Here is a 12,283-nt window from a genome sequence, read left to right on the forward strand (position 1 = left end):
ATCAAAAACCCTTCTTCCACTTCCAGTACTCTATCTATTACTAATTTACTATTAGACATTTAGTTATAATTTACTATTCCAGTTAGTTACTATTAGATCATTTTGATGTCATGTGTTATACCCAGTGTTCTCTTCTATTTCTTCTGATAGTTATAAGTTGTTAATAGGCTCATCCCCAGAGATGATTCTACTAGGAAATACGCTGGAATGTAGCTCTATATTTCTTCTATTTAGCTCTCTTCTTAGGTGCCATATTCTATAGACTGGAATGTAGTCTGCTGAGCATAAGAATTTTATTTTGAGTCACAGCGGTCAGCAAACAATCCGATAAACTGCCCGATAAGAGCTAAACCGATACCAATCCGCCCGATATCTTATCGAATGGCTAGCGGATTAATACATTTAAAAGCCGATAACCGATAAGCCAAACCGTTAAAAGTAAATAACCGCTCAATCCGCCCGATAAGCAGCCCTACATACACCTTCTCCCCACAAGGCCACAATAAAATCAAAAAGGCATCAAGCGGATCTGTAAATTTCTTTTTTCAAAATAAATATCCAAATGTTTGCTTTCTTTTAAAATTTTAAAAAACAGAAACAAAAGTAAAAAAGGAAATCCCAATATTCACAATCACAGCTCACTTTGCCAGTATCTATACTGTTTGCTTTTGCCGTCAGCTCAAGAATCTCCTCTCCACCACCCTACCACCCACTGACCACCTCCTAATATTCTTCGCCCTAAGAAAGAACATTGCCAATTCCCATTTCCCAATAAATGTAAAAGTTTTCACATTTGTACATATGGGATCATACTCTGATCTCTAACAATCTCTCTCTCTCTCTCTCTCTCACACACACACACTGTAAGACACATACTGTTTTTCTGTGTCTTTAAGCTTTTGCTCTCGAAATGCACGACTCCACGCGCCTTAAATCTCAACCCCACAATCGCCGCCGTGAACCGCCGCCGTCGCATCATCATCGCCGTGCTTGGTGTTGCTCCTTCACTATTCCACCACACAGCCCGGAAAACCCAATTCAAACTCCAACTCCGGCCGGTTTGCCCAAAAAGAACCAATCTTTACTAAAACCAGAAATAGCCACAAAATCTTCATCCAATTCCACCTTATCTTCTTTCGCTAATTCACCTCAAAACACCTCCAGACCCGGCATCGTGACCCGAATCGACCCGCGTCGGATCCTCTCACCGGGTCGGGTATCTCCAATTGATTCCATTGACGAAACCCTAAACCCGATTAACCCGGTTAATTTCCCTGAAATTCCTAAATCCCCGACTCCGGTTGATTGCGAGCAGCAAGTTAGTGGTGGTGGGCCCGGGGTTAGGGATGATTGTAATTTGGGGATCTTTGATGTGAGGTTGAATTTAAAAGGAAAGAATGGGAGTGGATTAGTATTGGAGCTTAATTCTGAGGTTCTTAGTACTAATAGTTGTGTTTTTGCTGACTTGATTGCGAAAAACTCGAGGGGGTTGTGTAGGATAGAGGTGCCTGAGGTGGAGAATTTGGGGGTGTTTCGCGAGACGATTGAGCTAATGTTTGAGGATGATATTCCCCGGAAACTTATCAGGATTGGTGCTTATCGCGCCATTGATGTGCTTGAGGTAATCTTCTCAAGATCCAGGATTTTTAAGTTCCCTAACTTATGTTTTTTTTTTTGAAAAGCATTAATACGTGATTATTAGACTAGGATAAAAATGCTATCAGGCTTATTGAGTTTTGTTTGCCAAAATGGGAAATAGATTATGAATAATTTGGTGGTCAAACTTAGCAGGTGAACATAGAGTAGTTAATTTCGGGAGAGAGAGGGGTGTAATGATAGTGATTCCTGAATGAATTACTTGTTCCTCAGAGAATATTGAACTTCTCCGATGATTTTGAACGATGGGAAGAGTATGTAGAGAAATTGTGATGAAGTTGGCATCTTTTTGATAAAGTGAAAGAAGTTGGTATCATACATTTCTTGTTTGAAGACTAACTAGGCACACTCAGTAGACTAATTAAGAATCGCGTTGGTGATTCTAAGAGTATGGAAGATCACGTATGCTTTTTAAAATAGAGAAGAAAACATGCAGTGGAGTTGACATCTTATATTTCATGCTTGAAGACTAATTAGGTTAGCTGCTAAGATTGGAGCAACCATATCGACTAATTAGAAATTGCATGGTTGGTTCAGTTTACAGAGGTTAGTTCTTGCACTGCTGGTTCTTCTGAAACTTCTTTCCTGTGTGCGTGGTATATTACATATGGCAAAGAAACTTCAGTGTTTTCCACATTCCAATGGCTAGCTAGAACATTGAATATATGTGCGATAACAATGCAGTCGAAAGGAAACTAGAGAGCTACCACATTCCGAATCCTAGATCTAGCGGAAACTAATCCTAATGTTTTGGTACTAGGTTAATTCAGTGTTCTTAATGGAAGTTTGACTATTTCCTTAATTCAAGTGTATGCCTGTGAGCATTCTCTTATAGGTAATATCCTATTGTAAATCTCTTCTTTATTCTTGAAAAAATAATTAATTAACCAACGAAAAGTTACATAAGCTCTTAACGTGGTGCAACCTCAGTTGCACGATGTAATCTGATCCTGCTGAGTGCTGCCTAACATGTCTGCTTTGCTGCATTCTTTGCTCCATTCGGTCAAACTCGACCTGATATTTCCATACCATTCAAAATCTCACAAAGATCTTTAGTTCCATAGCTTTCAGGATGTGCAGAATAAGGTGCCTGAAATGGCCAGAGCTTTACAAAATAGTGGAGCAAGTCTGTTGTCCATAATTGTCGCCTTCTTGCTTGTCATTTACAACTGTTGGTTTTCTTGCATAATTGCTCGCTGAAGAATTCTTCTTATTTATCTTAAAAAATCATTGATTTATGTCGTGTTAACTGCAGCCTCATTTGTGTTTGTGTACTGTTCATTCGACAAACATTTACCAAGAAATGGAGTATACTAACTGGATAAATCAAGCTCTTTTTAACACCTCACCCCCCCCCCCCCCCAAGAGGAAACAAAGGAAGGTTACTTTTCTAAAAAGTACGAATAAAGTAAGATATTCAAAAAAGATTAACAGATATGGAATAGAAGCTAAGATAGCTTTATTTTCTGTTAATTTTCTAAAAAAATTTTATTCTCTGTTTAGCTATGCATAATTTGGTAATGTTGTTCGTATAGGATTGAAAAATTAAGAAAAGGATTGGAAGTGGATGGATCTTTGTTTTTCCAAATGTGGAAGCAAAGGCTTATACAACTTTTCTTTAATGTGGAGAAAAATCTTGTAAGAATTTTCTCTAATTTCTAAGAATAGTTATAATGTATATCTGCAAAGTAATGCCATTTAGCTTTGCCTTGTGGCAGTAAAACCTATAAACACTTTTGGTTGGTATGTCTTCCCAGAATGCATTTGAATCCTTTGTTTCTTTAGTCTTCTAAATGCCTATCAAATCAGTCCTCTCGTCATGTTTTGCATTCTGCTAATTTCTATGCTGAATGACTTAAGGTTGCTACTTGTATCGCTAACTGAATTCAATGTGAAAGAGGGACCTCTTCTACTAGGTGTCTTTGTTTTGTAATTTGTTCTTTCTCTCTATGGAGCTTTAGGTCTCCGTGCCCCTTGTTCCACCATTTGTTTTACATGGCGACCCGGTAGCCAGTTTAAGCTTTTTGTTCATCTGCGTTTTTCCTTCATCATCTTTTAAGAGGTATAGCATTGTCGAACATATATTAAAGCTCCTCTTTTACTGAATAGAGAAATTCGACCTTACATCTTCAAAAAAGGAAAAGTATTCATTGTCTAGCTAACTCTCACTATTAGTTTTCACACAATAAAACCCGCCCCTGGTTGTTTGGCTAGTACTAGGCTTCTCTCTCTCCTATTTTCAACTTTGTCTTTGTTGTTTAATGCTATCCCTTGTTAATGTTAGGTATCAGCTGGAATCAAATTCAACCGGGGTGTTTTATCGTGTTTGAAGTACCTTGAAGCTGTTCCTTGGACTGAGGAAGAAGAAGAGAAATTGAGGAGCTTGTTTAATAAAATGAAGTTTGATCATGAAACTGCTAGAGACATCTCGGCCAGACTCTACACACTAGATATGGCAGATTCCCAACATACTTTGTCTAAGCAGCTTGTTTGGTCTGTTACTACCTGTGTCGATGCCAATTCCAGAAACGAGCTAAAATCCTTAGTCAGGGGTCTCCTGTGCAAAAGCTCAGTGTACAAAAAGGACTGCCCTGATTTGAACAAGGCGGATATATTTGCAATTTGCCAGTCTTGTATAAGTTCACTTGTTTGTTTGCTTGAGGAGGCCACTAGTACCAGTCCATCTAATAAATTTGCAAAGAAAGGGGAGAAACCCTTGATTGAGCGCATATCGAAGCAGGTTGACAACATCATTTGGCTGCTCGAAATTTTGCTTGATCACCAGATGGCAGAGGACTTGGTGGTGATATGGACCAATCAAAGCAAGTTGCTTGGAATGCATAAATGTGCATCTCCATTGGTCAGATACGAGCTTAGCCGGGTGACAGCTATGTTATTCATAGCAATGGGCACAGGGAAAATGCATTGTCGCTCTGAAGCAAGGTCGGGGCTTCTTCAGACATGGTTTAGGCCGATGCTTTTGGACTTCGGATGGTTACAGAGATGCAGAAAGGGCCTAGACATGAAGGCATTGGAGGAAGCCATGGGTCAAGCACTCCTTACTCTTCCTTTGAAGGAACAATATATTCTGTTTATGGATTGGTTCAAGTGTTTCTCTAAGCATGGTACTGAATGCCCTAACCTTAGCAAATCATTCCAGATATGGTGGCGACGATCGTTCTTGAGAGGGTCTGAAACTCATGCCACTGAATCTAGGTAGACTGGTGTTATTTAGTCCTGTTTTCTTTCTAGTGGAGTGCTGTACTTGGGCAATCTGAAACACTTGGGAAGTCAATAATGTAGATTAACACTGTAGATTTACTAATTGTTGTGAGAAGGAATGGAATGCCAATTCAGTATATATGGCGCTTTTACCATAATATCTACTTTTTAAAAGAATAAATACATATTATACTTAACTTTAATACTGGTTGATGCTTATAATGTTATACGTCAGATAATAGTATAAGGTGGATTTTGTAGAAAGGATAAAGTCTGATGATAACGTCAAACTCCAAATACTCCATCTTTTGCAATTGACAGTATTCCTCCAGTATTTTTCTCTAAATACATAGTTAAGAAAGTAAAACATTAAATTTATATAATAGGTAGTGCAAACTAATGAAAGAGCGTGTGAATAATAAAAAGGCAGTGGAGTGGGTTTTGGAAACTAATGAAAGTTTTCGCTACATTTTCTCTACATGTGCTAATTTTGTAAAAAAGAAATTACTATTTATGGAATAAACAAAAAGTGATATCATTTTCTTAAATAGTTATTAAAAACTGCTTAGCAGTGTAATTTTCCTTTTTGGGGAAACTAATGGAAGTTTTCGCTACATTTTCTCTAAATAGATAATATACTTTCTTTACAGAAAAAAAAAAAAAACGCTCTATTCAAATTTATTTTTTTAAAGAGTAAATTATACTATGTATTTAGAGAAAATGTAGCGAAAACTTAGGTTCTTAATTAAAAGAACTTATAGGTTTCTCTCCAAATTAAAATACTTATATCAGTACGTACCCAATGCAAGTATAAGACCAACGCCGAAATCACAATCTCAGCATTTTTTTAATCTATGACGAACCATAATCTCATGTTCTCAACATTATTTCTGTCTTATTGTGCTCCGTTCTTATATTTTTATTACTATTATTATTTCTTTTACCTATTGGAACGAGTCTTGAATTAATTTATCGCTCATCTCGTTCCTTATTATTATTATTATTATTATTATTATTATTATTATTATTATTATTATTATTATTATTATTATTATTATTATTATTATTATGTATTGTTTTATTAAAAACATAATTATTTCGTACTAACAGGGCGGCCCTTCCATAAAGCAAGTAAAATAACTGCTTTAGGCCCCATATTTACGGGGGTTCCACTTTATGCTACACCTAATAGGCTATGTATAAGTTTTAAAAAATATTATGTGAAGTGACAAAATTTGATTTCTTTCTTTAACAAGTATAGAGAAAAAGGATTTGCAACTGCTATGATTTCTGCCAAGAAAATTACACTTGAAATGAATATCGAATCCGATTTTCGTAAGAAACGTATGATATATAGGAAGTAACAATTTGGCGAGAATGTTGATAATAAAATCTCAAAATCTTTGAAAGAGTCTTTTGAATTGATTACTTTATACATAGTAGACAAGACTATTTTTTTCACTTAAAATAGATTCGAACAATTCGAAACATATAAAAATATATTTGGTTTTCTATTTAGCGGTAAAAGTTAAGATCACTAGATGATGAAAATTTGAAAAAATATTGCTTTAATCTTGAATGTTCCTTAAAACATAATAATCAATTCGATATAGATGGTTTAGATTTATTTTGGGAATTAAAAATATTAAGAAAAACTGTACAATTAGAAGATAACAGTTTAATTGATACACTCGGTCAAATAAAAAAATTGATTCTTTTCCAATGCCTATATTACTTATGCAATAATGGTAATAACTCTTGTTTTCGTCGTTTCAGCGGAAAGAAAATTTCAAATTAAAATTGATAAAATCACACCTAAGATAAACAATGTCTCAATAAAGATTAAATGGATTAACTATATTGTTAATTAAGAAATACTTATTTGAAGTTATTGATTATAAAAAAAATTATTAATAACTTTGTATCTAAGAAACGCTAGAAAAATAGACTTCAAATAAATAAATATATATATATTTTTTAAAGTTAAAGCCCCTCGTAAAATTTGGCCAAAAGGCCACAAAACTCGTCGGGCCGCCCGTGAGTCTATGGATAACCATGTCAGCTTATTTTCTCTTATTTTGACCATTTATGTATGCTACTTGCATTCTTTGCCGTTTATAATCTTTTACGATTGCATATCCTTCTTAATTTTCATGTTTCTACAATATCCATCTAGGTGGGCACGTTTAAACGAATTCAATGTTAGGACTCATTATATCATGACTATTTTTACGATGATTGTAATACAGTAGCGGAGACACCCCGACAACGCTTTGCAAAGTAGTTCATTTTATATGTATAAATAAATAAGCAATATCCTTTTAGAGAATTTATATATATATACAATGAGACAATGCTTTAAAATAATATAAGGTATTAATTTGGTACAAGAAGTAAAGTCTTGAAAGCACCACAATTCCAACCCATATATCACTTAAAGTCTTAAAATCTTGTATATCACTGTTGTGATTGTTAACGTATGGCAATCTTCCTTCTATATTTGGGTTTGAGACCAACTAAGCGAAGAGCACATAATAACTAAGAATAGATTTTTTTTAAGAATTTAAAGAGTGAAAATGCACTTATTTTTATTACTCACTGGTTTTCATTTCTCTATTCACTGGTCTGAATTATGTAATTTTACTTGAGACGTTATGCTATCTTTTTACTTTCTCTCCATTTAAAAGATTCTCTAGATACATGGTTCCATTACTTTAAATTCATCTAACATGCAGTTCGCCAAGCGTATCAAATTAAAGTTTCCGTGCATTTGCTCGTGCAAAAAGCTAGAATTCTTCATGTACTACACTTCTCGTAGCTCTTTTTTGTTTTGTTTTTGCACGTTAAGTTGTGTACGGTGGAGCAATAGTAAATTTGTCTCCATGTGACCTATAAGTCACGGGTTCGAACCGTGGAAGCATCCACTAATGCTTGTATCCCTTCGAATGTGGCCTTTTCCCGGACCCTGTATGAATACGGAATGATTTGTGCACCGAACTGCCATTTTATTTGCAGGATAAGTACACTTCGTGTAGCTCTGTCATACACTATCTCCACTTTGGTTCTTTGCAGATAAAGCTTTCATTGTTTGATTTTGAGACTTGTGACTACTTTACTAACTGAATGGTTAGCTTTTAAAAGACTTCCAAATTATTTATCTTTATTCGTTCTAATTACTAGAATCCCTTGTATTCTTTTAAAGGGAGTCCCCCATAAGAAAATAAAAAGATAAAAAAAAAAAAAAAAATAAATAAAGGAAAAAGTAAAGAGGCAGCTCCGCGGGGGATGGACGGACAGTGCTTCCCCGAAAATCATATTTAAGAAGGAAAGCCCCACATGAAGCACAGAAGAATAGAGGACTTAATCAGTAGATACAAATTCAATAGACATTTTAGCTTTCAACTCCTTGTCTATTGCACACTACACTTATAAATGAAGCTGAAACTCAAAGTTTTAACTCTTATATTTAATCTATCAACTTTCTTAATAAGTAGTGCGAAATAATCAAGGTCATTAACTACAGGCGAATATATGACATTCTTAGGCATCAGAGGCTGAACAAAAAGATGGCTATATGAAAAATGGCTGATTACAAGTACTCATCAAGAAAAAAAAGGTATGCTGATTACAAGCGCTTGGACGTTAGATTCAGCCTTTGGAATAACAGCTGCCAAGTTCAAATTTCTCATAAAAGCAACAGTCCTCTTGCATTTTGGATTCACAGATCCAGCTTCAAGGTGCTGTCATAGCTCAAATAACTTCCTCATTGAATTACAAAACTCCTTGAGCCAAGGGTCTACCGGAATCAGCCTCTCTACCTTTATAGGGTAGGGGTAAGGTCTGCGTACACACTACCCTCCCCAGACCCCACTTATGGGATTAAATTGGATTTGTTGTAGTGAATTACAAAACTCAATCACGAAGGATCCTCATGTGGACACATACCTTCAAAAGAGTGATGAAAAAGGTGGTCTCTAACAAAATCCCCGACCCTTCAAAGCAGGAAATGAATTTGATAAAGACATGGCAGCTCCCACAGATTCCAAGGTTTTTCAACTTAATCAATGAATCAAGGTTCATCATCTGCAATGAACAAAGAGGACCTCAGACATTAGAGATTTGAATAGTATAAAGGTAAGGCTGACTATAACTGCTTGGATTGCTAGATTCAGACACTGGGATCAAAGCTGGCTGCTGAGCTCCAATTTTGTACAAATGCAACTAGTTTTGTTGCATCCTACCCACAACTGGATTCACTGAGGTCCTGCTTCCGATTGCCATCAAATGCTCGAAGAACTTCTCGAGAAATTAAAAATCTTAATCACCAATAATCCCCACATGAGCAGACACCTTCTTTGAAGTGATGAAAACGGTTCGCGTCTCTAACATAAATCTCTCTCCCCTCAAAGCTGGAGATGAATTTGATAAACGAATGGCAGTCCCCACATATTCTAAGGTTCTTTATGACACTTAGAGGAGTCCCAGGATTAGTGTTCAAAATTCCTAAAACTACCGCCAACTTCTCACTATGTCCACACAAGATCAGCTCCTTGTCCTGTTCTTCAACATCTTGCAAAACAAAATCCATATCATGTGAAACACCTGAATTCTTCATGTCCATGCTAAATTTTCGCAACTTTTCCATAATCTGTGGCATTTGAGGATGTAAATCATCTCCTGCTAATAACATGTGCACTTTGTTTTTTATTTCAATCCAACTACATCCAGGATTTTTACTCAAACCCACATATTTCATCCTGTCCCTCACCCTGTCTACTTCTTTCCATCTATTGTTAGAAGCATAAATATTGGACAGTAGGATGTAGTTTCCAGGATTCTTGGGTTCTAGCTCAAAGAGCTTACAAGCAGCAATCTCACCCAAACTCGTATTGCGGTGTAGTCTACAAGAACTTAATAAAGCACCCCACACACATGCATCAGGTTCAACTGGCATCGTGGACATCATGTTATATGCTTCTTTGAGCTTTCCTGCACGGCCAAGAAGGCTCACCATACAAGCATAGTGCTCAACTCTGGCCTCAAGTCCATGAACTCTAGACATAGAATAAAAGTAATCTTGCCCTTGTTCTATAAGGCCTGCTTGGCTGCATGCAGATAAAACACTCGTGAAACTAATGAAGTCAGGTTTCTGCCCACTCCTTTGCATTAGCTCAAAGATCTCAATAGCTTCCATAGCCTTTCCGTGCATTGCATATCCACTGGTCATTGCGTTCCAACAAACCAAATTACGTATGGACATCCTATCAAAAACGACGCGAGCCACCTGAATCCTTCCACAATTGGCATACATATCTATTAATGCACTACCAACATAGACATCATCTGAAAAACAATTTCTCAGAGAGAAGCAATGTGTTGCCTTTCCGTGTACTAGTGCTGCAATATTGCCACAAGCTGGAAGCAAACAAGAGATTGTTACAGAGTTTGGCATCACCCTAGCCAACTGCATTTCTCTGAAAATCTCTAGAGCTTCAAGGTCTTTGCCATGTTGCGAGCAAGAACCAATCATCGAAGTCCACGAGACCACATTCAATTCAGTCCCTTTGCGCTTAAACTTTTTGAATACTTTGAAAGCCTCATCAACAAGACCATTCCGCGAGAGCCCAGCTACCAAAGCATTAAAAGCACCCAAATCCATTTCCTCTTCTCCTTCAAAGACTCGTGACATCTCCAAAGTACACCTACACTTGCCATACATATCAATTAACGCGCTGATAATACAGATATCACATTCAAGGCCCATTTTAATCACATAACAATGAACTTGAACACCCATCTTAAGATCCTCCAAGCCACCTATAGAAGGAAGAACGCTAGAAATACTAGTCCCGTCACTACTAAACCCTACTGAATTCATCCTCAGAAACATCAAAACCGCCTCCGAATAACACCCCCTTTGATTAAACCCCGCAATCATACCATTCCACGAAACAAGATTCGGCTCAATACCCAACTTCCCAGCTTGATCAAACACCAACTTAGCATTAACAACATCCCCTCGTTTCGCATAACCGGAAGCTAAAGCACTCCAAGAAACCAAATCCGGTTCAAGCATTTTATCAAACATCTTACGTGCACATTTCAACTGGTTACATTTCACGTACATATGAACCAAAGAAGCTTCAACAAACGAATCTAAAGCCAACCCAGTTGTTAAACCAAACCCATGAACTTGCTTCCCAACTTCTACCGCCGATAATCCAGCACAAGCCTTAATAGCACTAGGAAGGATATGTACATCAGGCAAAATACATGCCGATATAAGTCGAGAAAATAAAACAAGTGTGTAGCTGAAAAGATTGGATTTTGAAGAAGCGTGAATGAGGGCTTTGAAAGAGAAGATATTGGGGTTAGGAAGCGAGTGGAGAAGAGATTCTGCATCGGTAAAGCGTTGACAGTTGACGTATAGGGAAAGGAGATTGTTGGTGAAATAGGTGTCATTAGAATGGCCAGTTTTGAGGATATGAGCGTGAACTTGTTGTGTTTGAGAGATAGATGTTGATTTTGTGATGAGAGTTAAGATGCTGTTGCTGTTAAGGTTATCAAATGCGCGTAGTGTTTGAACTTGCCTGACACTCATGGAATTAGGTGAGAACAGAACAAGGTCCTCCCCGCTGAGTACCAATATCAGATTTCTTTTACAGTATTATTTTCCATTACTTCTTTCTTTTACAGGGAAGTACAGGTTTGGTTCTTTACCAACCAATTTTAATCTTATATTATTTTTTCTTATGTAATTTAACTACCTATTATACATATAATTTAATTTTTTTTTACCTATTAACAGAGTATTAAAAAATTAATATTAGAAACTAATTTATGTTGAAAACATAATTAAGTAAATAGAGTGTGATCTCTCTAACACTTTATGCTTTTAGATGAGATGGTCACACACTTCAACATGGTATCAGAGCAGGCAGAGGTATTAGGTTCTCGAGTCTCATCGACACCCAATATCAAAAATAATTTCATATGCTTGGCTCATAAAAAAGAATCAAGCTCGCGAGGACGCGTGTTGAAGACATAAATAAGTAAATAGAGTGTGATCTCTCTTACTAAATTGATGACTGCAGTTTCTTGGGATGACATTTTCAATTTGTGGTTAAAATTTGAGCTATTTGGTAATGTTTGTCGTAAGTTCAAATTCGTAGGAGACGAAACTAAATTTTTGTATATAAGTGTATAATGTTTTACATCGGATGTATAAATACTATTGCGAAAAAAATAATTAGCTATGCAGCTGTAATCTTAAATATATATAGACATATATACAATGTAGTGTATTGAGCTGTACTTTTGTATAAATTAAATCTCTATAAACTTCGTGGCTTTAGTATTACTCTATAAGATAAGATAAATACTAATTTTGTGACTTTAATATTAC

The 12,283-nt window shown here is 36.3% G+C and overlaps 2 protein-coding genes across 2 annotated transcripts; one reads left to right on the forward strand and one right to left on the reverse strand.

The window, feature by feature from the left end:
* The first annotated feature begins 627 nt into the window (after positions 1-627).
* LOC107761828 (BTB/POZ domain-containing protein At2g13690-like) lies at positions 628-5,013 on the forward strand. Its single transcript, XM_016580116.2, has 2 exons — positions 628-1,621; positions 3,941-5,013. Exons 1-2 carry the CDS (start codon positions 911-913, stop codon positions 4,874-4,876), a joined length of 1,647 nt encoding a protein of 548 aa, XP_016435602.1. The 5' UTR covers positions 628-910; the 3' UTR covers positions 4,877-5,013.
* A 3,378-nt stretch (positions 5,014-8,391) lies between these two features.
* LOC107761821 (pentatricopeptide repeat-containing protein At1g20230-like) lies at positions 8,392-11,573 on the reverse strand. Its single transcript, XM_016580110.2, has one exon. The coding sequence runs from the start codon at positions 11,477-11,479 to the stop codon at positions 9,200-9,202; it is 2,280 nt and encodes a 759-aa protein (XP_016435596.1). The 5' UTR covers positions 11,480-11,573; the 3' UTR covers positions 8,392-9,199.
* Between the last annotated feature and the right edge of the window lie 710 nt (positions 11,574-12,283).

This window comes from Nicotiana tabacum, chromosome 13 (genome assembly GCF_000715075.1).
Source record: "Nicotiana tabacum cultivar K326 chromosome 13, ASM71507v2, whole genome shotgun sequence".
In the NCBI taxonomy this organism is placed as follows: domain Eukaryota; kingdom Viridiplantae; phylum Streptophyta; class Magnoliopsida; order Solanales; family Solanaceae; genus Nicotiana; species Nicotiana tabacum.

Excerpts from the sequence above, each read along its gene's own strand:
- LOC107761821 (XM_016580110.2), bottom strand. The coding sequence starts at position 11,479 with ATGAGTGTCAGGCAAGTTCAAACACTACGCGCATTTGATAACCTTAAC.
- LOC107761828 (XM_016580116.2), top strand. The coding sequence starts at position 911 with ATGCACGACTCCACGCGCCTTAAATCTCAACCCCACAATCGCCGCCGT. Across the intron at positions 1,622-3,940 it reads GCGCCATTGATGTGCTTGAG|GTATCAGCTGGAATCAAATT; the intron begins GTAATCTTCTCA and ends TGTTAATGTTAG.